Consider the following 27,487-nt stretch of genomic DNA (forward strand, 5'->3'; position numbering starts at 1 on the left):
AAATTTGTACCCAGGTATTCAGATATTTCGGTACCGCTAATTAAATTATTAAGGAAAGACGAGAAATTTAAATGGACTAAGGAAAGAAATGAGACATTTGTCAAGTTAAAGGAAGAATAAATTAAGGGAATCAGATTGTATCCGGATTTTAATGAAGAATTCATTTTGCGAACGGATGCTTCTGATAGTGCATTTACAGGGGTATAGTTCAAAGACAGGATGGAGTGGAAGTATCCATATGTTTTACTTCAAGGATTTTAAAACGACCTGAAATAAATTGTCAGAAAAAAAAATAGTAAACTTAAGAAAAATGTTATCTTTAAAGAAGGTGATTTAGTTGTTTTAACGAAGTTAAGGAGTGGCTGATGGTCCAGAATGAATTAGTGCAAAATTACTTTTACCCTATAAAAGACCTTCTGTAATAAATAGGAGATTTGGAGATAGTTGTAAAAGTGTTATGATAATTTTGAAGAAAGTGACCAAGTCAAATTTGATTATTGGTTTTGATTTTGGTTTAGTGTTTGGATAGGATTTTTTCCCAGACATATTGTGTTGGCGGCATGAAATTTTGATTTTGACTAGGGAATTGTTTTTGTGCGATCGTGTTAGAATCTCAACGGCGAACTATATGAGGGAAATTAATGTTAATTGATTTTAAAAAAACTGCAGCTCTAATAATTTTGCTTTGTATTAAGGGGGGAGAGGAAGGGGGTGTATGAAACTTATTTTTGTTGCTCAATTTAAGGGCGGATGTAAATAACTGTGTAAATAACGTCATGAATTTAAAGTCAGAATTGAATTTTTTCTTGTTTCAAAATATTTCCAAAATTGTATCAAAAATTACGGATAAACAAGAATTGCAAAGACCTATTACAACAAAATATCATGATTATTTTAAAAAAGGATGTGTTAATGTTTGTGTGCAAATAGTTTTCAAAATAGATTGAAAGGTAACTGAAAGTATTCAATCAGATTACAGATGGAAGAATTCTTTTTATTCCCTAATCCCTAAAATTAAACTGTCAGTATACATTATGTGAAAAAATGTGTAAGACGAACATTTTAAAATATCACTAATCTGTCTAGTATTTACCTTATCAATTACAATTTGTTCTCTAGTTTTACAATATAAAGTGACTAATTTTTCTGCATAACTTTCTTGAAATAGCTCTGCAAATATAATACAAAACAAATATAAACGAAAATAAAATGACGGTTAAAAATGCGATCACATCAAGGAGAAGGGCATGCCGACCGCCGTAGTCCTCAAGTGCTGTGCTCATTTTTAGGTTTCTTTTTATTCCCTAATTCCTAAGATTAAATTGTCATTATACGTTACGTAAAAAAATGTGCAAGAAGAACACTTTAAAATATCACTAATCTAATCACTAATTTACGTTATCAATTACAATTTGTTTTCTAGTTTCGCAATTTGCTAAAGCGGCTACTTAATGTTTCTTCTTTTTCTGTGACGACTGCTTACGTCTACATAACTTTCTTAAAATCGCTCTGCTAATATAATACACAACAAATAAAAACGAAAATAAAATAACGACTAAAAAGGCGATCACATCAAGGAGAAGGTACTGATATAAGGGCATGCCGACCGCCGCGGTCCTCAAGTGCGGTGCTCCACCGTGCCTCGCAACATACTCAATCCAATAAATAGACGTTTCTAACGGAGGTAAAGGGCGATCCTTAAAGCGTGCCGAAAGCTCCTTCGCCTTCTTATTGGACCTGAAAAAGAGAAAAAAAAAGATTAAAATTAATAAATGTTCCCTTTCGTATTATATTTAATAAGAAAACTCGCCCCATAAAAGACCGCAGCTGCTTATGATGTACGTGGAATACGTTAATTAAAACAAGTAGCTGGAAATATTGTTAATGTTATGAGAACGAGCTTTTCTACTCGGTTATAAATTGGGAGGATTAAACTTTTAAATTTTATTACTTTGGGTCCAAAGCTGTTGTAAGAGCGTTATAAATTGACTCCTCGTCCAAATATCTGTAGTCTAAGATTGTTCCGCCTCCACTAGCTTCGACAGCCTTTGCGTTCGTGAATTGATCGCCGAATTGTGGCATGATAATCATTGGGACGCCACAATGGACTGCCTCTGTTACTCCTAGCATGCCGCCGTGTGCGATGAATGCTTTCACATTGGGGTGGCCTGGAATTAAAAAATTGTTAGACCCTTATTCCTGATTTTCAAATTGGAATTTAAAGGAATGAATCATAGCTGTATAATTTTGAGCTTAATTTTGATGTTCAAATCATCTTCAAATTCAAATACCAAAATTGAACCTGCACTTTTCACTTTTCATAATAAAAAAAAGTGAAGGTAACTGTCAAGATTTGCATTAAACGTTAAAAGTTTACTTTATTTGATCCAACATTTCAAATTTTGACCCTAAATTATACACTTCGAATATGCACTTAAAAATAAAGCAAATGGGTGAATGAAACTGGCTAGGGTTTTTAGTGCATGATGGTGCTACAGAAAGTTTTCATTTTTCAAAGTTTACAAATTATTCATAATACAACAAATACTTGAAACTATGGTCAAGTTCTAAGTTCGATCGACAAAGTTGCAACACTATTTAATTCCAAGTTACACTAACCCTCAAAATCAGAGAAATACAAAAAATGGTTACAATATACGGAATCGAATTGGAAAGCTTGCAATGGCCGGTGAACAAAAAAACTCAAGAGTTCCAGAGGTCCTTGATTTTTGGTAAAAAACATTGGTCTGTTGTGGCTTGTTTGATTTTGAATCACTTGAAAGTTCTCCCCCAAACTTAGATCACAAAGGTGCGAGCTCAAAAGCACCAAATTTTAGTCTTACACATGAAGGTGTCATTTCGAACTCGCCGATCTTTTGAACTTGAGGTATGCCAAAGTAACTTTTCAGTTGTATGTTACGTAACTTACACAAAATATCGAATTGGGGCATCCATTTTTCGATCATGATATTGTCCGTCTTCCCTGGCATAGTTTCGTTCTCCCATTTCCACAGAACGCGTTGAGGTAGACGACCAAATGCGTTAATGAACATCTGTTTCTTGTCGTCGGGAAACGTGTGTCCTTTGATCATTGATCCCAGACTGAAGTAAATCACACCGTGTTTTGATTCGTTGATCCATTTGTCTATGTGCTGAAATTTAAAAGAAAACACTTTAGAAACACAATGATTGTATTGTACACATTGACACTAAAATTATTTCCAAAAAAATCAAGCCTCTATGTACCAATTTTATTCACGTTGTTAAAGGGTTTTTGAAGAGACTCACTTTTATTGATCGTTTCTACATTTCGCCAGATAATGCTGATCGTTGATGTAATACACCACACAGGCCCATAAGGCCTACGTATTTCTAATAATGATTTTATACCACTCACTATACGAACCATAAATAATGTAATGATTGGATGCAAAGGGCATAGCTTAAATCTTAGTGCGGGACTATTTACCGCGAGATTCTTGCAATTGACCCATACGTACATTTAAAGTACAGTTTACACATTAGAAGAAAAATAGATTTCAGGCTGTTAGTCCAGTCGATAAACTTAATGAAAAATAGGGGAGGTTGCTGGTAAGTATTCCAAAGTTAATGGAGTTTTGACAGGTTGTTTGGGGGTACATTAGGCTGCTTTCGACCTCGAGGACCGTGTGGTAACCCCAACATTTCCTTTTTTCAGTGTTTGGCGTACCTATATCTCGTAAACTAAGAATATCTCTGGTATCATAGTGCATTATAAAGGTGAAGGTTAGTAGGGCGAATAAGCCTACAAATTCAAGCTCTTTCAGTATTTTTATTCGGAAGAAAAATATTTCGGACGCAAAATAGTGTAGGAAAATTAGCTTTTTTAGAAGAAAAAATTTATAAAGTTTTGAGATTTTGGTTATGAACTCTCAGTAGGGACCCAAATACAGATCTGAAAAGTTCCCACCTCCTCGGTGGGAGCTTTATCCCCTTTGCTCAAAAAACCACCCCCAATCGTAACCTCACGATCTTTTTCGGCATTTGTTCGTAAACCGCAACTTGTACGAAAAAATGTTATAGAACTTTTTATATTCTCCATTAAATTCTTTATAAAAATGTTTTTTACTGTTTTTTGCGTATCTTCCACCCAACGCTCGTAAATGACCTTGTATTAGTCTGAGCAAAAAAATGTATAGAATCGAAATTAAAGAGCAATTTTCGTCGATGAGGGATTATTTTATATTACAACCACTTCTTGTAAATTCTTTTTTCAATTTATTAAGTTTATAGTCTGCGATTTTCCTCTCCTAAAAAAAGGCAAAAGGGCAAATAAAATATTATTTATTTATTTATTTAGCCTTTATTTTTGAGTGGGCGGGGTTTCAGTCAAGGCTGCTCTACCAACCCAACCCACTATACATTTACATATACATTTATTATATTTGCAACCCTTTAAAACTTTCGAAATGTGTAAGTCATGGGAACTATACGCCCTTTCCTTAATATTCTCTCAAAAAGCGAATGGCTTTGTCCGAAGAGTGATGAAGAAATTAAATATTAATTATTCACTATTTATGATATGATGGTTAGTGATGCCCCCGTTGGTCTCGTCTCGAATTTTCGAAACGAGACCAAGGTTCAGTCTCGCCTTGTCTCATCTCGACGAGACGAGACTAACCATCAGTCTCGGGCTCTCGACTCTCGTTTGGTCTCGAAGTTTTTTTCTTTTATTTTACTGTTTTTTTTTAAATTTTAATCAAGAAAATCCATTGAAATAACATGCATTCCAATTGTTGACATAAACCGTTCCTGACCTTACTGATGTAGGACTTAATTACAATAGGTGTTATACAAATGTAATTTTTCTTAAATCCAGGAAGTCTTCGACAGCTTTATTTTATTGGCGGACAATTGATTTATTAAATCTGTACCCTTATCAAGAGATTTGGTAATAATACTTAATAGGACTGCTTTATATTAAATGCCCTTAATGCTCTCATTTTATTTTCACAAGTTTATGGCATTAAATCCAATCGTTTCTAGGTATATAGGTATAGTGACTCAATTTAGAACAGTGGATACAACCGGGTATCTCGTTTTTGATTCGTAGCTCGTTCTGGTCGCCATATTGGGGCTAAAATGCTATACCTAGGTACTTTAGTATGAGTTTACACTTTTTTGTGTTCTTGCGAAATTCTGTGAACAAAGGCGCTGCTTAAGGTAAAATGTATACTGTGGACATATGACATATTCAAATACAGTTACTGTAAGTATAAGTACTTACATATTTACTGCGTAGTTAAGTCCATAAAAGTTACAAAATAACTTGGACAGATTATCTTTAAGTATTTAAGTAACAAAGAAATCAGTGAGACTGTTCTATACCTAGTTACAGTAGTCACATTACCAGTTACATTTTACGAAAGCTAATATTTTTTTAGCTGCAGAATGGTAAAGAAAATCCTTATAATACACATAATTATGTTTCGTGATTAGCAGATAGATAAGGAAGGTCAATATTATTTATTATGCCTTCGTGGTGTCTTTTATACATGCTTTACGCCATTTTTGGATAGTATGGCGAGACCACGCGAGACCAAACCACACTAGACGAGACGAGACTTTGAAAGTCTCGTCTCGTCTCGTCTCGCGGCAACAATAATGATGGTAACTGGTGCATTTATCTCAAGTACGTTTACTAAAGATTCAAAAATAGAACATGCAATGTAGAAAAAAAACTGCTCTTTAATTTCGATTCTATAATTTTTTTTACTCAGATTCACTTTACGAGATAATCGCCGCAAAAAAACAGCGGTGGGCTCATTTTTCTCTTTGCGCTGAAAACTATGCTTATTTTCCAAGGTCATTTACGAGCGTTGGGTGGGAGATACCCAAAAACAGTAAGAAACATCTTTATAGAGAATTTAATGGAGAATATAAAAAGTCCTATAACATTTTTTCGTAGAAGTTGTGGTTTTGTGCCACCCTATAAGGACGACACGATGAGTATGTCATCTCATTATGATCAGTTTGCATAATCTTCAATGACTTTCCTTGCAATTATCAAATTTATTGTGTTATTTTGTTGACTGAGGCCCCGACTAATTATTAAATAAGGCATACTTACCGCTGGCAGCCGTTTCTGACTTTCGATGTGCATACCATTAATTTCAATCACATTAGGTACAAACGGTCTAGCGCCATGTATCGCGAAGTGCGTGTAAACCAAGAACATGCTGGTATTCCTCATCATATCGTAGAGGTAATCAGAATCTGCACCAGCATACTTCAAATACATTTGCACCTCTTGCGCAACCATAACGTAATTATAGTAGAGAAAGCCGAAGACCCATACAGCAGTATTCTCAAGCCGCTCGAGAAAGCCCAGTTTGTGCGAGTAATCCATGACCCAATTGGGGATGTAGGCCGGGTTGTCCGGATTACCCGCCCATTGGTTAGCCCACGGCATCAACGGCGTTGTTTGTATCAAAACGTAGGGAACTTTAAACTTTTTCACAACGGGAGTCAAATGGCAGTTAAAGAAGAAGTATTCGGAAAGTATAATGTCATATTTTCCATCGACGAGCAGAAAATCGCGGTATTCCTCGCTCGCGAGAAGAAATTCGCAACGATGCCTCGTCGACTCCTTACAGGAAATCGGCGAACGATACTTATCCCACCGTGACCCGGCGACTAACTGAACCATATCTTCTCCTCCGGGATGAACGGGTAAGTACACGTCCGTGTAACCAGGCGGAGGATTTCGTAAGGGAAAACTGCTCATCACCGTAACTTCGTGCCCTCTCCTACTCAGTTCCTTAAGTAACGGCTCGAAGATCAAGAAATGGCTTCGGCCCGTAAACGGAAACACGCCGAGAATTTTCAGACATGATGCGCACGTTATTAACGACAATAAAAGCAGGATGTTTAACCCCGACATTGAAATACCGCAGCGAGTTGAAACGCACTGATATTATCAATTATTCAGATGGTAGGGAATTTGGCGCATGGCCGGTTCCATAAATACTTATCTTGGTGATTTCATTCAACCGTAGCTAGACCTAAACCTTTATTTGTCATGAGATGAGACTACCGAAACTGTTTACTTCTGAGGAATGACCCGCTTTCGACCGGCTTCCCCACTTCTGGTTTTAGATTCTATTATTACATATGTTCAGTACGGCGACGTTTTTAGTACGTAGGAGACTTGCACAAAATCACCGATTAATGTCTATTTAATTAACGATAAGATAAGGCAATGCCATTTTCTCCCAAATCAGTACACGAATACCGTAAGTATGGAATTATCTCAGTTGAATGATTAGTAGAACCACATTGTTGTATATCTTATGCAAATTTGTGGTTTCAGTACTCCAATGGAATTTCCACACACATAATATATAACCTTCAGAATGTAATTCTACATAATTGTGTTTCTTTAAAAAATGACATGAAATTACTGTGCAAAATGATAACCCCATGTGAGATTATAGAGTGATATTTTGAGGTTCGGTTGGAACTTGCAGTTTAAATTGAGTGGCCTTACCTTCGGTAAAGGTTTACTGTTTTGGATGTGAATCCCTCCCACTTCCACGACGTGTGGTGGCAGAGGACGCGAGCCATGGAGGGAATAATGCGAATTGACCAAAATTAAGCTTGTATTTTGGATAGCGTCGTGCGATTTAATTCCCGTACAATGCTTACAATTGTCCAACAGGGCGTCGTCTCGAGGCGTGATCACCGTGTAGTAGAAAAAATGACTGTATGCATAGGCCATCGTATTACGAAACCTCTCCCAAAACGTCGACCTGGACAATTCCATGAAGTCAACAGGAATGTAAGAGGGATTATCTGGAACGTTAATCCATGGACTGGACCATGAGACCAGCGAACTTGTTTGTATAACAACAAAGGGTAGGCGAAGCTTCTGCACGATGGGAGTAATACAGCAGCTTGTTGTAAAGTACTCGGTGATAAAAACGTCGTAATTATCTTCAGACTGCAGGATGTCTTCATAGTACTTTGAAGCCAGAAACTTCCTGCACATTTCGACCGTGACATTTAAGTGCAGAAACCTTATCCTTTCCGAGTGCGAATCTTTCAGCTGCTCAAAATCATACGAACGTCGTCCGAGTTGAGCGCTTCCCAAAATCACATCCCCGGGCGCTTCCTTGCTGAGCGAGAAGGTCGCGAACAGTTTCAAACTATGCCCGTCTGCCCGTAACCTTTCCAAAATTGGTATGTACGCAGCTGAGTGACTAATGGAGTTATACGTAAATATGCCCAATATTTTTAGACACTCCCCACCGTACGATAGCGCACTTAAAATTACGACATACTTCCAATTGGACATTGTAACTGCATAACACGCGCTCACTGTTCGTTTATTATATATGCGTAAACTTATGCAATCGGCGCAATGCACCGTGTGTCTATTCCGCTACGCTAAACGCAGATTGACCTTCTAGTCCAATCAGTCATATTTTATCTACATTTGTAACAAGTGGATTTATCAGGCGCGGTTGTTACTCTGAACGTTGTGTAATGATAGTCTATAGTCGAGTAAAATTAGAGTTTAACCTAGAACAAATTCGGGACAAGCAAGCGATGCCCGAAATTAGTAGTACCAATAATGCTCTTTAACATACTAAAAGTCCCCATATCTCCGAGGTGCGGAACATCCTGAAAATTGAGCCGCCATCTTGGATTTTCATGTTTTTTGCTAATAACTTTGTTATTATTATTTTTTTCGGAAAAAGTCAGGAAAGGGAATTTGTGAAGCTTTCAAATACAAATCCAATGCTTCTTTATTTCTCGAAATCAATTGAAAACTAAGGGAGCTACGATTTTTTTTGTATCAATAATCGCACTATACAGCATTCGCTGTGTAGTGTGTAGTGTATACTATACAACAGTGCAACACTCCCCCCTCCCCCAGACATGAGCAGAGATATGTGTAATACCCCCTTACTCCACCCTCTTGCCGTCAACCCCCTCCCCGCCCATAGGCCCTCGCTTCATCTCCCTTTTCTGGTATAGTTGATCTAAACTAATTAAAAAACTAAACATGATTAACGTATAGGTATTTATTTGCAATGGACAATTTAGGGTAAAGGTTCAGCATCATCACTTTCTGGGTCTAAGCTGTTGCCGCAAAAATTGCCAGTACAATTCCTGCAACATGCAATGCATTTGAGCCCCGACTTCCTACAGCTACAAGAATTAGAACACGTTTCTTTGCAACCGCAAAACAGCATTTTCAAAATGAGATCCGGTCCACAGGGTTTTTCCATTCTTACGGGCTCCAAGACATTGTTTTGTTTCGTAAACCAGCCAAAGTCTTTAGGGTTCAATTCCTCACCCATCCAATTCTGGACCTGTAGATACACGCGTCTCAAATGTAATCTAGCAGCATGCGATGTAGGAGGTAATGCTAGCTCGAAATTGGTAAAGAGATTCTGCCTTGCCCACGCCTTGGTTGTACTTGATGTACCGGTAGTTATCGAGCGTTTTGCATTTTTTGGCACCGTACCATTTCAATATAAATGCTTCTCCTTGTTTGAGAAGCTCATTCATAGGCGCTTTCACGTCATTGAATATCAATATCGACTGTGATAGAGTCTCATCCTTTTGTAAAGTAGTTAAAGCGCTAGTCTTGCCTTTTTTGTAGAAGGCCGAAGTTGTGTCGCACCCTGATACCGCATGTGCAAATAGAATATTGTGACACACTTTGTCACCCAGCGCAGTCTGCAGTTTTCTTATATTTGTCAATTTATCGGACTTTCCCGCTGTACCTGGCCTCAGCATGGCAACGTTTCCTTCGGTATTGTGGAAAATCAGCAGCGCCATTAAATCGGTATCCTGACCAACAAGCACCACATCATCAGTACAAGTTTTTGAGAAATCTACTGTGGTTCGAACTATTAAATAGTCTGCATCAGATTTTGCGGATGTTACGGTAATTCCTGCTTCTTCAAAGTACGGAGTCATATATAGTGTAACGTTATTTATAAATTCGGGTTCGATTTATATCAATATTTATTAAACAGAACTAAAACACTATAAAATCCGTACAGTTTATATCGATTCTTTATATCACACACACTTCGCAATTTATATCAGACTTTCGCGCTCAATGTTTACGTACTCGTTCGGTAGTAGACTCCCGCGATGTTCGGTCCGCAACCATTTATACACGCAAGCAATGTAAGTCCAGTACATTCTCGAATAATCGCGCGCGTAGAAAATTCCAGAGCGCCAAAGGCGACGTCATGTCTGGAGCATTTCCGTTATAATAGTTTATCAGTTTTTCTTTATTAGCAGAGTTAGCCAGAAAATCAGACAGATATTTTGACGGAAGTTTGTAAATCGAAGCTAACTTCTTTGGCAGCAGTACCCTTTTTTCTTCGTGAATGCTCCGCAGATTTGGTAGACTCTGCCTCTTCAGAATAACCATCAAAAATGATTTTTTGCCGTAATGATGTAAAACATGTTTCACATATTGTTCAACAATGGTTTTTCTGAACGATACCTCATCAAAAATACTCGAAGGGTATTGTGCCAACTCATAGGAAAATACTTCAGATCCTAAGAAGATTTCGCGGCGCACACAATCCGGTTGAACAACTGCAGAGGATTAATTGTCACTACATTTTTGCCTATTTTAACGGATTTATTCATGTAGGCCATCGATTTAACTCTGCTTGTCGCTTTCTTGGACCACTTTAGTGATGATGATTGTAAAAGTAACATTCGGTAGTTATTTGAAAATATTGCCCTAGGAGGGGGCGGTAAAATAAAATTTGGACTGTTGACTGTTGAATCGATAAAGAATAATTAGTCTTTGGTCTATAAAGTTCCAATGAATTTCGCCTATCGGATAAATCGATTAAAATCTAATTATTCGTTATTCGTGTATAGTGGCGATTATTGATGCAAAAAATAGTATATTGCATAATAAGTGTGCTAAGAAGCCTATTTCGCACGAGTATTTTGCGACACGAGCGAGCGCAGCGAGCGAGTGTTGTAATAAAATCGAGTGCGTAATAGGCATTAGCACTCGAATTATGTACTATACTTTTTCTACGACTTGAATATAATTGATAAAAGATTGATAGATTACGATTGATTTGGTTCTAAATATTCGAACTTCGAACTAAAAATTAGAACTGTCAAGTGTCAAATGTCATGGTCTATTTAAAAGGAATACAAAATACAACGTAACCTCACTTATATTCCATGAATGCACGCCAGCGAGCAAGAATTTTATAAATACTTTTTACTTAGTGGAAGTGTATTGCAGGGTTTTTACATCCCTATTCCTTACTGCAATGTGAGTTTCATTTTAGCACCATAGATGCAATAGTCAATAGGATACAAGATAAAAGTGTGGAAGTTGAAGATTACTACCTAACTAGCTCTGGTGGTGTTAGTGCTCTTTTTCATTACAGTTTTGGACGATTTCTATTGTTGTAGTTGCCAATGTATTAGGTACCTAACTATCGATAATACTAAGGCCTTCAAAACGCTGCGTCTTTTAACGAGTTTTCCCGGGAAGGAAGCATCGGACTACCCAGTATAATTCTAAAGTGCATTATTCCGTGTTCCATGCAAGTCGTAATTAGCACCATCCATTAATTCTTCGAGTACTTATTGTAGTTTTCTAAAATACAAAATAGTAGCAACAGAGTTTGCTTAATTAACTAAACGCAGCTTCAAACCATTCTTGAGTAGCCCATTGCGATTATGAAAAATAATTGGGCACGGCTAATAAATTACATACAGGCTCCATTCCCATACAAATGGCAATGTTTAAACAAATTATGAGTAATTCTGTTCAAAGAAGTTTACAAAATGTGAAATATAACCTACAACAACAAAATCTGACGTTACTTCATTCATTAGGCAGGGCTGACAACCTACTAAATTAACATTTCGCGTTTGACCTTTAACCTGTTACGTAATATATATATATATTAAGTAACAGTTCTAATTTTCATTATGCAACCGTATGATATAATGAACGATTTAGACGTGCAGTACAGGGTGACATTTTGGGAATGTTTACAACATAGGAGTAGAAAAAAATCATAACTCCCTTAGTTTCCAATCGATTTCGAGAAATAAATAAGCATTGGATTCGTATTTTAAAGCTTCACAAATTCCCTTTCCTAATTCGATTGATGTATTGTATTCGGCCTGAAGATGACCTAATATAGGTTGAAATCGATAGCCGCATTAGTAAATATAAAAAACGTGTCTAAAAAAGATTTTTTCTTTAATTCAAATCCCTTTCCTAACTTTTTCCGAAAAAAATAATAATAACAAAGTTATTAGCAAAAAACGTGAAAAACCAAGATGGCGGCTCAATTTTCAGGATGTTCCGCACCTCGGACATATGGGGACTTTTAGTATGTTGAAGAGCATTATTGGCACTACTAATTTCGGGCACCGGTTGCTTGTCCCGAATTTGTTCTAGGTTTGAGCAAATATTACTCTAATTTTACTCGACTACTAGGGTTGGTTTAAGATAAGGTTTGAGAATCAAGGTTTTGACAATACTCATTCCAGAAGTTCAAAATAACTCCCCTTGTTGTTTTGTTACAATCGGTGGCACATATATCATTTTCACTGCTGATGCAAATAAAATATTAGGTGCAGAGAAATTCACATGATCTATTTGGGAAAGTTTAGCTTTGGGCTAGAATTTGAAGGAAGCTGTCTTATTGTTTAACGACCCTTAGGTGCAAAAGTTCGTAAACAATTTCTTGTGCACCACCGTTTAGCGGGGGCACCATCCGAAAGTAAAAAGGAATTATCGAAATACCAGGTAAGGATCGCAATGAAACGTTTTGGATCCATAACTTGAATCGAGCACCCCGCACCAGCGCATATATAAAACATGCTTATATTTTGAAACCTCGAGCTAAGCTTTATCTATAACAAAATTGTTTGGGTTCAGCGTTTGATATTGATGATAGAGGAACAGGAAATGGCAGAATCTTTTGACTGAAATGCTTGTCAGAATTTTAAATGTTCTACGTGTAACAGGAGTTTTCAATTCAAAAGAAGAATTAAACATTCATACTGCAATCACAAACTGAAATAGCATCAGTATCACAAGATCAACATCATTCAATTAACAATAATGGCACCATTAATAAATCAGTACTGGGAATTCTTGCTAATGCTTATAATGCAAAATCGAATAATCCGAGGCATACGATACTTACTTAAGTATCATACGCCTCGAATAATCGCAATAGAAACCCTAGGTATATTAGGATAAGCAGCGACAAACTGGTTAATCTCTCTTGTAGAATTGTTCTTCTCAATTCATTTTTTATTCTTTTCAATTTGGAGAAAACCCCCACTGCAGTTAGTTACCATCATGCTTAAAAAGATTCTCAATGTGATTTCTACATTTGGAAATGTGTCTTCAATTTTGTTTTCTTTCAATAGTGACTTATTTCCAATATGCTAATATTTCCCTCATTTTCACTGTGAACAATTTTTGTAAGTCCCTACTAAATATCGGTTATCGTTTGGTGATCTTGCAGGAACTAGGGGGCCCCTGCCGACCACGGGGCTCTGAGCACTTGCCCAGAGTGCTCAGTGAGAAAGAGGGGCCTGGGCCCAAGAGAAATTCAAAGACTCTCCCATTAATATAGTTGATGGCATGATAATCTTAGGAGCATATGCAGGTTGATTCAAATTCGAGGGCCACCATGGGGATCTCGGAAACTGTAAGAGATAAGTAGGTAGTTTAAATTTGGCAAAGTTGTCGGTATTTTGATGCTTTGTAACTGCAAAAATTCCGACTGCTTTCGCCTGCGCTGCCTGAAAAAAAGAGAATTTTGCAAAATCGATTTTATTTTTTACCGGTTATTTAAAAAGATATTTCAAAATTATTATGACCACTTTTTCCACTCTACAAGTTTTAAATTTTAAATCTGACGTTTCGTCTCCGGTTAAACATCATCAACTTTATGGAAGTCATTTTTACTTTTTGTGTCATTTGATAACGCATTTTTTTAAATATTTAAAAATTATAAAAGAGCTAACATTACCTACAGTTTTAGTATAATGACATCACCATCTACAGTTATACCAAATTTTTCATTTTTCGGCAAATTCAGAGAATCCCCATTTTTGGCAGATTACTCGACAACAACGCAAAGAGCCCTTAAGACACTATTCGAAACTTTAATCAGATAAATTTTAGCTATATTTATATACAACGTTAATAAAAAAATTTCTTGATAATTTGTTATATATTTGTTTAACATAAAAATACCAAATTTAGACTTACTGAGGGGCTGTGCAGAACCCAACTGTCTGCGAAACAATGCCAAAAACAAAAATATTCAATTTTGAAACATTGAAATAGGTACGGAAAAAAGATCCTGTGTCTACTGGATAATCTGATCAAACATCGTTGGTTTTATACCAAGAAATTCAAATTCAAGCCAGTCCTAAATTTTATGTATACACTATTTACACCGAGGACTTGGTAACTAAAATATGTTCTTATACCAACTTCCCTTTTTTTCCCGATGGTTTTTAAATTAAATAGGTGGCATCTTCAAATGGAAACTTTCCCAATGGATCTACATCGAAAAAAAGAACTGTGTGTCTCATGTATCTAAAAAGCCATTTTTTAAATTTTCGACTGGCTTTGTTTTTACAAAAAAAATCAAATGTTTTAAAAAAACGTTCGGTTAGTCTAGATTTAGCATATAAAAGCAATAAAAATTGGAGCATTTCAATGACGAAGAGTTCTGGGATACTAGAAATCGCAAGAAAAATGTTGGATGAAAATGACTCATTGAATTAGCTATTTTCAGCAAACTATTCGTATTATTATTGTATTTTGGCACCACTTCTTTGATTTAGTATAATGGATAACACGTTTCATGAGAAACAAATATACTATAACTCGCACTATAACAAAGAAAACGGGAAAGTATAACAAATAAAATATTGTGGAACAACTACTAAATTCGGAAGTTTGAACTTACTCAAATTTCTCATTATTTAGTTTTCAACCAAGAAGCAAAAACTCCCTAAAGCTTTAAAATGAGCAATATCTAGAAAATGGTCAATTAATAATTACCTTCGGCAAAGGCGTACGATGTTCCACATGCATTCCTCCCACTTCCACTACATTCGGCGGTAAAGCTCGAGCGTGCAGAAACGAAAAATGCGAATTGGTCAAGACCAAGCTAGCGTTTTGCATCATTTCGTGCGATGTAATTCCCTGACAGTATTCGCACGTCTTTAAAAGCTCGTCATCGCGAGTCGCTATGACTGTATGGTAGTAGAAATAACTATGCGTCCATGCGAGTGTATTCGCCAGACGCTGCCAGAAATCCATTCTGCTCGGAAAATCCATAAAATCAACGGGCACGTACGAGGGATTATCTGGGACGTTGAGCCAAGGACCGGCCCATGCTATCAACGCGCCTGTTTGCAAAATAACGAAAGGTACCCCCAGTTTGCGCACGAGAGGGGTAACGTGACAGCTTGATGTAAAATACTCGGTTATGAAGAGGTCGTAATGATCATCCAGAATACTCGCATAGTGCTTCGAAGATAACATTTGGTTGCATTGTTCTACTGTAACGTTTAGGTGTAGAAAATTCACCCTTTCATAACGCGAACCTTCCAACTGGCTAAAGTTGTACAACCGTCGCGGCTCTTGGGGGTTTCCTAACCTAACATCTCCAGGATCCTTTCGTTTTAGAGAAAAATAAGCGATCAGTTTAAGACTGTGCCCTTTCTCTCGCAGTTTCTCCAGCAGTGGTTTATAAGCGGCCGAGTGGCTGGTCGAGTCGTGTGGAAAAACACCTAATATTTTAAGACAGGACGCGTTATAAATTATTGCACTTAAGATTATAAGGCACTTCATTATCGTACACGCACAGAAAATCACACAACTGTGTAAACTGTTCAAACCTGTTTGGAAACTAGCATTTGCGGCCGCACACGTCGACTTTGCTTTGTTTAAAGAGGCCAAATACAAATTTGATATGTTATCAATTCATATTTTGTAAATCGGTGTACAAATGGAATTAACTGCGCATGCTTTGTCCAGATAAATTCAATTGTAAGTCAATTGGTTTGATTTTTAACTACAATTATTAATAGTAGAATTTGTTACAGTAAATAAAGTTTTGTTAGACGTCTCGATCGGTAATACTGGAGGCGTTAACATTTTTACTACCTACAGAGCAGCAAAGGAAGGCGATTGAGCTGCTCTCTCAAAAACCAGTAAAAAATTGCTTTGCGAAATTACGATTTATATTTTGTAAAAAAAACATTGTACAATTACAATCCATTGTCTCCAAATTTGCACTGAAGAATGTTTGAAAACGCATTTGTTAGGTACTTGAGCACTACTGAAACTTCTGCAATCATTTTTGTTATACTCGTAATTTCTTTTCTGAAGAAACCAGGACAAACAGGGTTCAACAAATTAAAGACTAAAAATTATAATAAGATAATTAAAAATTAAATGCTTCTTCCCTCATATGCTATAAATAGAAAAACAATAAAAATGTACCTTTGGTAGTTGTTGACACGCTTCAATATGCATCCCAGCAACCTCCACGGTTCGTGGAACCAAAGGACGTGGAATGTGGTACGTAAAATGCGAATTCGTCAAAATAAGGCTTGCATTTTGCATAAGTTCGTGTGAAATAATCCCTTTAGGATTCTTCAGAAAGGAGTCATCCTGTGCAGCTATCACCAAGTAGTAATGAACGTGCACATAAATCCACATTACCAAACTGTCGAGTCTCTTCCAGAAATTCATTCGAAGGGGAAAGTCTAAGAAAAGTACTGGCATATACGCTGGATTGTATGGAACGTCCACCCATGGAGCGGCCCATGCCATCAGCGCATTTGTATGAATGACAATAAAAGGTGTTTGATGCTTTTCTACCAGAGGAGATATGTGGCAGCTGGTCGTGAAGTGTTCTGTCAGAATCACGTCGTAGGTTTCGTTTGACTTCAGAAGCTCCCCAAATGCTTTAGAAGACAGTAGAAAATCGCATCTTTTGTTTGCTATTTCACTGTGGAGAAAATGAGCCAGGTACAATTGTTCAAAGCGGGAACCTACAAGGGAATCCAATTCGATAACAATTTCAGAATTGGGTGGAATCAATAATTTAATATCGTCTGCATGCCTGTACTTGAGCGAAAAGAATGCAGCCAATCTAAGTTCGTGGCCACTTTCCCGCAACTTTTCAAGGAGAGGGATGTAGGTGACCGCGTGACTGCGAGCAGTATACGGAAACACCGCTAAGATTTTTAAACACTCCGCACTGTAAAGCAAATTCACTAAAAATAGAAAATACTTGGGAGGTTTCATTTCAATTAAATATAGAACGCGACACCACTTTTCTAATTAAAGGACACTCCCTTCGTAAGTATTAGAATAGAATACTAGAAAGTTAAAGCATGAGCTACAGAAGTTGAGCGATTGACGAAACGGACATGCGTACTTTTAATTACTTACTTTGATTGATCGTACTCAATTTCTTATCTCACCGATTTTATATCTGCTTGGTCTATACAACTTACAAACCTGCATTTATTTGTTTATTTTATTTTTTACTCATGAAATGGAAACTTTCATCATCACTTTGACCTCTAACATTACGTTCATTTCAATCTTTTCATTGAATCTTACAACTTTCAGTGGGAGGCTGCCCTAGGTCAAGGTTACAGGCTACCGCTTCCTCACAACAAAATGTGATTATCTTTCTATTAGGGCTTCAAGAACTGTCGAACTTGCGAACGTGGAGTAAATATGAACTGTTTATCCTCAGGGACTACAATTAGAGATTTTGAAGTTTAAAATTAATGCCTTCCAAGTCTTGAAGGTAATAAAAATCTATGTTTATATAATATTTAAAAATCAAAGCTCTATAGAAAAGAAGAATCTTGAGAAGCTTGGAAAATCAAGTTCTCAAAACCTATGCATTAAAGAGGACACAAAATGTTGAATTTAATGGAAGGTTTTGTGTTTTTAATATGCTAGTCTTTGGGGGGTTTTTGGTTCTTAATTACTTTAGGAAGCTGATAGTACCATAAAGTCTGAGAATTGTATCGTATTTCATCTTTTTAAGGAGTACTATTGAACAGTGGGAACTCGGCATAGTGATAACACAGGCTTGAGAACAGCACGCTTTTATTTTTTTAATTCGTGTAGCTTACCTATGTTAATGACTTACGACTCTAATTCTAATTTGATTCATCAGGTGGGATATTCAAACCAACAAATTAACAATTAATTAAATTCAATCCGTCATGTAAATTGGACTTTTTCGACCATATAATTTTTCATTAATAAATTCGAAACGTTGTGGTAATTTTAGGATTGAATTTGCAAACAAGCCTATAAAAAATCAAGTTTTAAGTCAAATGTCAGGGAACTGGGAAAAAAGAAGTCTTCAAGTAATCATAGTAAAGTTTCAATTTATTGAGAAATTTCAAAATTAGAAAGAAAAAGGAGTTCAACCCCTTTATGCGCAATAAAATCTGTTGCGCTTTACAGGTGAATATTGCCAACTATTAATTGTCAAGCACATTTCATTTTGTTATGATCCTCTAATCGATCTTTTTTAAATTAGTCTTAGAACCACAACAATTAGAGGTGGTGTGAACACGGAAAAAATTATATACGAATACGCATTGCAAAAATAAATAATAAATGGCTGATGCTTCATAATATATACAGAGAGCGGAATCCAATAAAAAAGTATATTTCTTTTATCATGGATCTCCTCAAGGAGAAAAACCCAACTCCAAAATACCCTACTTTGTATACCTAAGGAAAATGAAGCCAATCCGTATGAACGTAATTTGAAGGTTGATATGTGTAAAATTAATATCAATCGCAAGATTTCACATAGGTATTTAATGTTCAAAGCAGGGACCCGGACCGGACTGAAAAAGAACCGAAAACGGGACCGAAACCGGTATTTTTTCAGGGCAGAAAACCGAAACGTAACCGTTATTCCTTCACAAATGGAAACCTTATCGTTTTTTTCGGTTTTTAACAGGTTATTGAAAGTTGAAGGACGCGCCGGCAAACACGTCTTGAAAATTGATTGGTGGATTATACATCTTTAATAAAGTGTCAAAATTGAAGCCAGTACGGGTGGCGGTAGCGGTAATTTAGCTACTACTGTAAATGTCAAAATAATAAAAGGAAGGGCGAGGTTTTAGAAAATAAAAATAAAAAACAATACTCCATTTTTTACATAAGTTTTTGTGTATTTTTTCTGTTTTTTGTTGCTCAATTGGATTTAAATACATTTCACTCTTCCTCGTTTATTCCCCTTGTCGTTGTAAATTAGCCACACTGACGATACGTCACGTTTTGGTATTCTTGACTTTTTACTTCTTTTTCACACCTATTAATTAACAAATCACGTTGTTATAAAGAAATTTTTGAATGCCAAACTTTTTAAAAGATTAGAACCGTTATGGACCGAAATAAATGAGCAGAACCGAACCGCTATTTTGTTTAGAACCGCAAAAGGACCAGATCCGTTATAAATATTTTCACTTAAATATAAACAGAACCGGAACCGATATTTCAATTGGGTCCAGGACCAAACACCTTGAAGTTCATACGCGAAATTATGACCACACCGTATATGTGTGGTGTCGACCAGCTTTGTTGAACACCCGGTATCTAGAAGTGTCTTAAGTTGGGCGCTTCGTTAAGAAGAAATTGTAGTTTCCGAATATACTTATTTGCTCTAGGAAATGAGGAGTGAGCTTTGTGTGTCTTCATTTTGTTTATTTGGTTGTCTTATCGGCCGATATCGCACGCAAGTTTTTTTGTAGGAACAATTGTTTTTACAGCCGCCGAAAGCGCGTTTGCCAGGGGAGAAAAGTGTGAATCAATCTTATGAAGTTTTAGGTAATTACCCATTAATTGATTTTAGTTTTCTTATGCTATACGAAAATCCAAGATTAAAACCGGCAAGGTCGTGCATTTTAAGCAACATATTAACGTGACCAATTGCGCCGCTTGACCTCGCATTCCAAGGAAAAAAAGGCCATTGCTGTACTGCCGATTTGGAGATTTCATATATATAGATAAGAATAATTAACAGTAATTAGTTGAATGGGTTACAGTAATAACCTCCGATTAAGTCGAGATAACATTCGTTAGGTGTGCTCTTACAAAAACTTTAAACATCCCTAGGACATCTCAAGGCCCCATTTAGCAAATCGATAAATAACGACTAAGTTTAAAAAATATTTCTGAAGAAAAAAAGTTTATGTGTATAAACTTTGTTAAGATAATTTAAGGGTTGATGTGTGCAAAATTAAAATTAATCGCAAGATCGCAAGATACATTAGTGTTCAAACAGCACTAAAATGGAATTGTCCCCATTTCGTTTGGAAATTATTTCTGCAAAAAAAACTTTACATTTGTTGACGTTATTGGAAGATTGATCAGTGCACATAACATACAAACTAATTTCCGAAAACTAGCACAGAGTTCCACGCGATTTCGAGATTTCGTTATTTGAGACTAGGCGTTGTGTTTTTGTAAAGGGGTCTCCCCAATTATGTATTGTTTTATTATTTATTTTTGATACAAACTTTACAAGACATACCTTGGGTAATGGCTTTGCTTTCCCGACGTGAACGCCTCCGATTTCTACAAGATTCGGTACCAAAGGTCTTGCTCCGTGAATTGTGAAATGCGAATTTGCCAAAATTAAACTTGTGGATAACATGGTGTCACTAGGCAAAGAAAATTTGTCACCGAACATGCGTTTTATCATTTCTTTTTTATACTCTTCGCCGTACTCAAACAGGCAAGTGTCAAAGATTACCATTAGCAGGTTTTCCACTCTTTGAAAGAATGTCATTGGACTGGCCTCTCCTAGGTAAACATTAGGAATATAGGATGGATTATTTGGATTGCCATTCCAATTGTTGGTCCACGACATAACCGCATGCGATTGTAATCCCACAAACGGCACTTTGTACCTTTCAACAATGGGAAGTAGGACACAATTCGTATTGAACAACTCCGTAATAATCAAGTCGTAACTTTCATCACTTTCTAATAAATCTCGGTACTCCTTAGATGACAGAGCAAAATCGCAAGTCTGTTTAGCGTATTCAATTATATAAGCGGCTTGCCAGTATTTTTCTGTATAACCATGCCTCATATTCGCATTAAATTCAAAGAAATGACGAATTGCGGCACCGTCCTGTTTTAAAGTAATTGAACGATAGCCGTCCTTGGTTGACGTAGAGGGAAAATACGCGAAAACGGTTAAGTTATGACCTTTATCACTTAGACCTCTCAAAATCGGTTCGAATATACGATAATGCGAATGTCCGGGATGGCCGAAGATCCCTAATATTTTGTAACAATCGGCACCTAGCAATAACGATAACAGGAGCACTAATTGCTTCATCGTCCGCACGATGTTACAACTATACTGGTACTTGAAAATCAAAGTCACTTCACTTTACTAACTCAGCAGTGTCACGGACGTTGCGAGGCTACAATAATTGGGAATAACGGAAATATCTTTTTGGTTTGGGGAACTGGCAGTTTTCCTATCACTAATACCTGTGGACTATTGCCACAATCTTTGATAATACTCCACAATATCGCCATAATTACGTCCTAACAGTTTTCTTATCTTTAGAACCATTTTTTTAACATTAAAATGTGCTACTTATCAACTCGATCGCTGTACTAGTAATTATACAGAGCAGAATAAAAAGTATTTAGCCAATAGATAGCAGTGGAGATTTGTTGGAGGGGACGGAAAGTCTGATGTTTACTAAATTAGTTAATCAAATAATACGCTTAGTCCACACACATTGCATACATTTCGTCGGTACATACTATTTGAAGAAAGACGATTAGACGATTAGGTAATGCAATCAAGTCTGTGTAAATTACTCGAGAAGATTTTCGACGATGGTGGTTTCGGATGAGGTTCCAGGAGATTTCCAAAATATGTTTGTAGTAAAAGATCTCAGAAATACGTTTGTTAATCGTCTTTCAATATCTACAGGTAAACTTTAATTAATATTTGGAAGATTTCTAAAAGATTATCGTTTTGGACAATTACATTTTATCCGAAATCTAATACAAATCGTGTCTAATCAACCTTCGAATTAACTATCTCATCGCCTAATCTCAATTTCAAACCGATCCCAGTGTAAAAATCGTGACGACGAACCTCCCTTCATTTTATAAATCTGAAAAGTTTAAAAAGAAACCGTAGTCCAGCAATACACGCATTTTTTACTGTAGTATAGTTACATTCTGGAGGATTTCTAAGGAGAATTTCTAGAATATTTCTAAAATTCCTGCAAGCTTTCCAAGAAAATATCGAAAGTGATGTCTTTGATTCTGATTTGTGTTCCAATATATAATATGGAAACGGGATTGTATGAAAGATGATAGTATGAACTCCTAAGTAGCCCAGGCATTTTAGGTTTTGACCCTACGAAAAATAACGTAAATCTGAAAGTTGGCACAGTTGTTTTATTTGATGCTCTGAACAACATATAAAAAGTCCCAAGAGTTCCCATGTCGGCTTCCTTGAAGTTCGGGCTTTGGAAAGTCCGAACTCTTGAAATCTGCACGACGCCACCATAATTATTGCCTAGCGGACGAATGGAACAAGTCCCAGAGTCGCGGGAGGGCTTAAATTAAAGGTTAGTAACCAGGCTATCTTTTGACAACTTCCGGCCAGACAGGAAGTGGAAAAAGACCGTGAAACTTGACAAAAAAATCGGTTTTTGTTTTTTGTTTGGACATAGGTGCGATTTAGCGTCCGATATCGGAAAAATGACCAAAACAAATGTTGTAGAGCGTAGTTTTAACTTTAAAACCGTACCCTTTGCGTTGAAATCCGACCAATAGGAGGGGAGCTACAAACCGTTAAGTGCGATCCCACGCGCCGCTCGCCGTTGCGTGACTTGCCTGAGAGGTGCACCAGATCGACCAGATACGGTTGGCTTAATAGCGGCGCATCTCCGACTTATTTGTATTTCGACTGTGAGCGTTTTAGACTTTTGGAATGTGTTTAGCGCGTAAATTTTGAGGGAAACTGTACAGTATTTTTTTCTAAAAAAAACAATCCAAATTAAAAATTGTTGAGTAAACTTCATCGTAAAACAAAGACAGGTTCGCTGTTTTAATTCGACGTTCCTTCTCCATCGGATTCTCTACGGCAGTAAAGAAAACAATCAAAGCCTGGACGATCTCCAAATTCACCTATATGCTCGCGCAGTAGCAAAGCAAAGCAAAGCTACGTTTGATTTAGCTACATTGCCGCCAACAACCGCCGCTGCCGAGCAAAACAGTTTGCGGACGTACTTGCAAGTGAGATATGGAATCTGATTGTACAGTAGTTTTTAGAAAGATTTAGTTAATTCTAATTCTTATTTTCCTTATTTTAGGTTCACGAATGGCCATCGAACAGTTTCTTGCCAACGGATTGGGGCTGGAAAAAAATGGGGCCCACACTTGTTCCAAATCCGACAAATCTGCCACCAGCACCAGACGAACATCTACATTTGATTTCTTGCGCTTGCCAGCAAGGTTGTTTTAACCGCTGTTCGTGCCGCTCTGCCAACCTACACTGCACTTTAATGTGCGCGCATTGTAGAGGCAGGAGCTGTAATAATGTTATAATGTTATATATAATAATGTTCCAGAACCCCCTTTGTTTTACGACGAAGTTTACTCAAAAATTTTTAATTTGGACTGTTTTGTTTAGAAAAAAATACAGTACAGTTTCCCTCAAAATTTACGCACTAAACACATTCCAAAAGTCTAAAACGCTCACAGTCAAAATACAAATATGTCAGAGATGCGCCGCTATTAAGCCAACCGTATCTGGTCGATCTGGTGCACCTCTCAGGCAAGTCGCGCAACGGCGAGCGGCGCGTGGGATCGCACTTAACGGTTTCTAGCTCCCCTCCTATTGGTCGGATTTCAACGCAAAGGGTACGGTTTTAAAGTTAAAACTACGCTCTACAACATTTGTTTTGGTCATTTTTCCGATATCGGACGCTAAACCGCACCTATGTCCAAACAAAAAACAAAAACCGATTTTTTTGTCAAGTTTCGCGGTCTTTTTCCACTTCCTGTCTTGCCGGAAGTTGTCACTGGCACTTGCAAAATCATATCAAAAGATAGCCTGGTTACTAACCTTTAATTTAAGCCCTCCCGCGACTCTGGGACTTGTTCCGTTCGTCCGCTAGGCTATAATTATAGTGGCGTCGTGCAGATTTCAAGAGTTCGGACTTTCGAAAGCCCGAACTTCAAGGAAGCCGACATGGGAACTCTTGGGACTTTTTATATGTTGTTCAGGGCATCAAATAGAACAACTGTGCCAACTTTTAGATTTACGTTATTTTTCGTAGGGTTGACCCCATTTCCGATCTAAAATGCCTGGGCTAAAGATGTTTTCCAAAACTGCTTGAAGATTTTGCTTTCTAATGCAATTTCCAGTACTATGTCAAAGAAAATTCCTTTGAGCTCTACCAACAGTGTTTCTGTTTTCGAAATAGCTATACATATTTTTAATTATACAGGGTGAATAAAAAGTAAGGAGCATTAATGCTGGAGCCGTTACTATTGGTCGTATCAAAAAATTTTTTACAAGACATACCTTGGGTAATGGCTTTGATTCCTCGATGTGAATGCCTCCAATCTCTATAAGATTCGGTACCATAGGCCTTGCTCCGTGAACTGTAAAATGCGTATTTGCCAAAACTAAACTTGTGGATAACATGGTGTCACTAGGCAGAGAAAATTTGTCGCCAAACTTGCGTTTTATCATTTCTTTCTTATACTTTTCGCCGTACTCAAACAGGCAAGTGTCAAAGATAACCATTAGCAGATTTTGTACTCTTTGAAAGAACGTCATTGGACTGGCCTCTCCTAAGAATATATTAGGAATATAGGATGGATTATTTGGATTGCCGATCCAATTGTTGGTCCACGACATAACCGCATGCGATAGTAATCCCACAAAGGGCACTTTGTACCTTTCGACAATGGGAAGTAGGACACAATTCGTATTGAAGAACTCCGTAATAATTAAGTCGTATCTTTCATCACCTTCTAATAAATCTCGGTACTCCTTAGACGACAGAGCAAAATCGCAAGTCTGTTTAGCCAACTCGATTATAAAGGCGGCTTGCCAGTATTTTTCTTTATAACCTTCCAGCATATTCGCATTAAATCCAAAGAACTGGCTAGTTGCGGCGCCGTCCTGTTTTAAAGTAATTGAACGGTAATTGCCCTTGACTGACGGTGAAGCAAAATACCCGAAAACTGTCAAGTTATGGCCTTTATCACTTAGACCTTTCAAAATCGGTTCGAATATCTTATAATGCGAATGTCCAGGATGGCCGAAGATGCCTAGTATTTTGTAACAATCTGCACGTAGCAATAACGCTAACAGGAGCACTAACTGCTTCATCGTCTGTACAATACGATGTTACTACTATACTACTTCACTTTCACTGATAGTAATCACTGCTACACAGTACACATAAATCAAAAATCTGGTTTTGTTAACTGTAGCAAGTTCATTTTAAAGCATTATCACTCAGACCTTTGCATTATTGCTACAATCTTTGATAATATATACCCCAAATCTGCAATATCGCCATAATCTTTTATATAAATAAAAATTAATTGCCGATGTACTTCAGAACGACTGCTCCAAATTAGATCATTCTTTTTTTGTCGTGTTTATTATCAGGTCAAGGTTTGTATAAAAGATAATTTCTAAAATATTGCACGGAAGGACGTAAAAAACAATTTTTCTCTTTTTCGTCATTTTAAATCGCAATATAACTAACAGATGGCGCCAAAGCTCTAGAATAATTCTGATGTAGGCGTAATAAAAATTTGTTTTATTAATCATCTTTCAACAGTTCAATAGTTACACAATAAAATACATGACGCACTCCTCAAATTCTAAAAACCCTTCCAAGCTTTCAAAATTGATTTAAAAAGAAGTTAAATAATTTGTTTATAAGAAGACGCCGAAAGAGGTTTTAAAAAACATTCTTAATGAGACTTCAGGAACACCTAAAAAAATCTCTAATAATTATTTCAGGAAGAATTATTATCGATGACGGTTTAGAACACAATTACTATTTTTCCAAAATCTACAAGAAATACTTTCTAAGGAGCTTTCTCAAAACGTTAGATTTTTAAATGAGGATTGCTCCATGCTATGATAGGAAATTTTTTCGAAATTGCTAGGGTCATAATTAATTTCCGCGACTGCAAATGGCCCAACGTTTTGATTAAACATGAGATTTTGGACGATTTCGTGAAGACCGCGTTGATTGCAGTGATTTTGTGGGTTGCCTGGAAGGTTTCCGTACACGAAATATTCCCCATAAAGTTTTTAGATAGATTATAAAGAAGGTTTCTAAGATTCCGAAAAAATTCTTAACCGATTAATCAAGTTTTTGACCCAAAAGCACTTACAGATGGTAAACGTTCTGTTGTTCCAATATGCACTCCTCCAATTTCGACAACATTGGGCACTAACGGCCTGGCTCCATTTAACGTAAAATGCGAATTGACCAAGATGAGACTTGTGGAATACAATTTAGCGTTGAACTCCTCAAAGTCGCCCGGATGGTATTTCTTCACAATTTTCTTAACAATAGTACTCTCTAAGTAGTCAAATATAACATTATTCACAAGTAAGAGTAGCGCACTTTTAAGCCTTTCAGAAAAGTTCTTCACTGGCGAATATCCTAAGAATAAATCGGGTATGTAGGCCGGATTATCCGGATTTCCGACCCATTTACTCTGCCACGGCAGCATTACTTGCGATTTTACCCCAATTAGTGGTACATTGTGCTTCTCTATTAAGGGTATTAGCATGCAGTTCGTAGCGAAAAATTCGGCAATAATTAGATCATACTTTTTGTCACTATAACACTCATCTCGGTACTCCTCCGAAGCGAGCACGCTTTTGCAAGTAGCTTTGCTGTAGTTCATAATTGTGTAACACCTAAAATATCTATCCAGTTCTCTATTTCCGATTTCATCCTGAAATCCAGGATTAGCTCCATGCCCGCCTTCCTCGAGTTTTAGTGCAACGTCTCTGCAGTTTTCCAATTTTCGTGAAGATGGAAAAAATCCCATCACTGTCAGGTTGTGTCCTTTCTGACTCAATGCGCCAATAAGTGGTTTGAATACCACAAAATGCGAATACGCACTGCTGGTGTAAATCCATAGGATTTCGTAACTTTCAACACTAAAGAACGTTACTAGAATGACAAAGACCAACCGCATGTTTTGAACTGAAGCACGTTTTACAACATTATTCTTGAACGGAGAGCAAAGTTTATTTTTTACTAATTAGAATTAGATGAATTGACTGAATGCACATTGCACATGCGTGATGAACACCATTAGGTCACGTTTCACCATAAGAACTTCTAATTAAGTAAC

The 27,487-nt window shown here is 36.9% G+C and overlaps 1 protein-coding gene across 8 annotated transcripts in view; it reads right to left on the reverse strand.

The window, feature by feature from the left end:
• Nucleotides 1–973: 973 nt before the first annotated feature.
• LOC116169468 (UDP-glucuronosyltransferase 1-3-like) overlaps nucleotides 974–27,487 on the reverse strand; it is a 38,299-nt gene continuing 11,785 nt past the window's right edge. For 2 of the 8 annotated variants that reach the window (XM_031485565.1, XM_031485566.1), the window contains exons 2-4: nucleotides 2,930–3,152; nucleotides 1,952–2,168; nucleotides 974–1,737 (exon numbers count right to left, since the gene is read on the reverse strand). In XM_031485565.1, the coding sequence (XP_031341425.1) occupies nucleotides 1,449–1,737; nucleotides 1,952–2,168; nucleotides 2,930–3,152 (729 nt within the window). In that variant the 3' untranslated portion in view covers nucleotides 974–1,448. Of the gene's footprint in view, nucleotides 1,738–1,951; nucleotides 2,169–2,929; nucleotides 3,153–6,109; nucleotides 7,449–7,528; nucleotides 8,580–15,097; nucleotides 16,042–16,546; nucleotides 17,432–20,627; nucleotides 21,678–26,509; nucleotides 27,433–27,487 lie in introns of those variants that run through there. The other 6 variants (XM_031485567.1, XM_031485568.1, XM_031485571.1 and 3 more) reach the window with 6 other exon arrangements.

The sequence above is a fragment of the Photinus pyralis genome, unplaced genomic scaffold (genome assembly GCF_008802855.1).
Source record: "Photinus pyralis isolate 1611_PpyrPB1 unplaced genomic scaffold, Ppyr1.3 Ppyr1.4_LG4, whole genome shotgun sequence".
Taxonomy (NCBI): Eukaryota; Metazoa; Arthropoda; class Insecta; order Coleoptera; family Lampyridae; genus Photinus; species Photinus pyralis.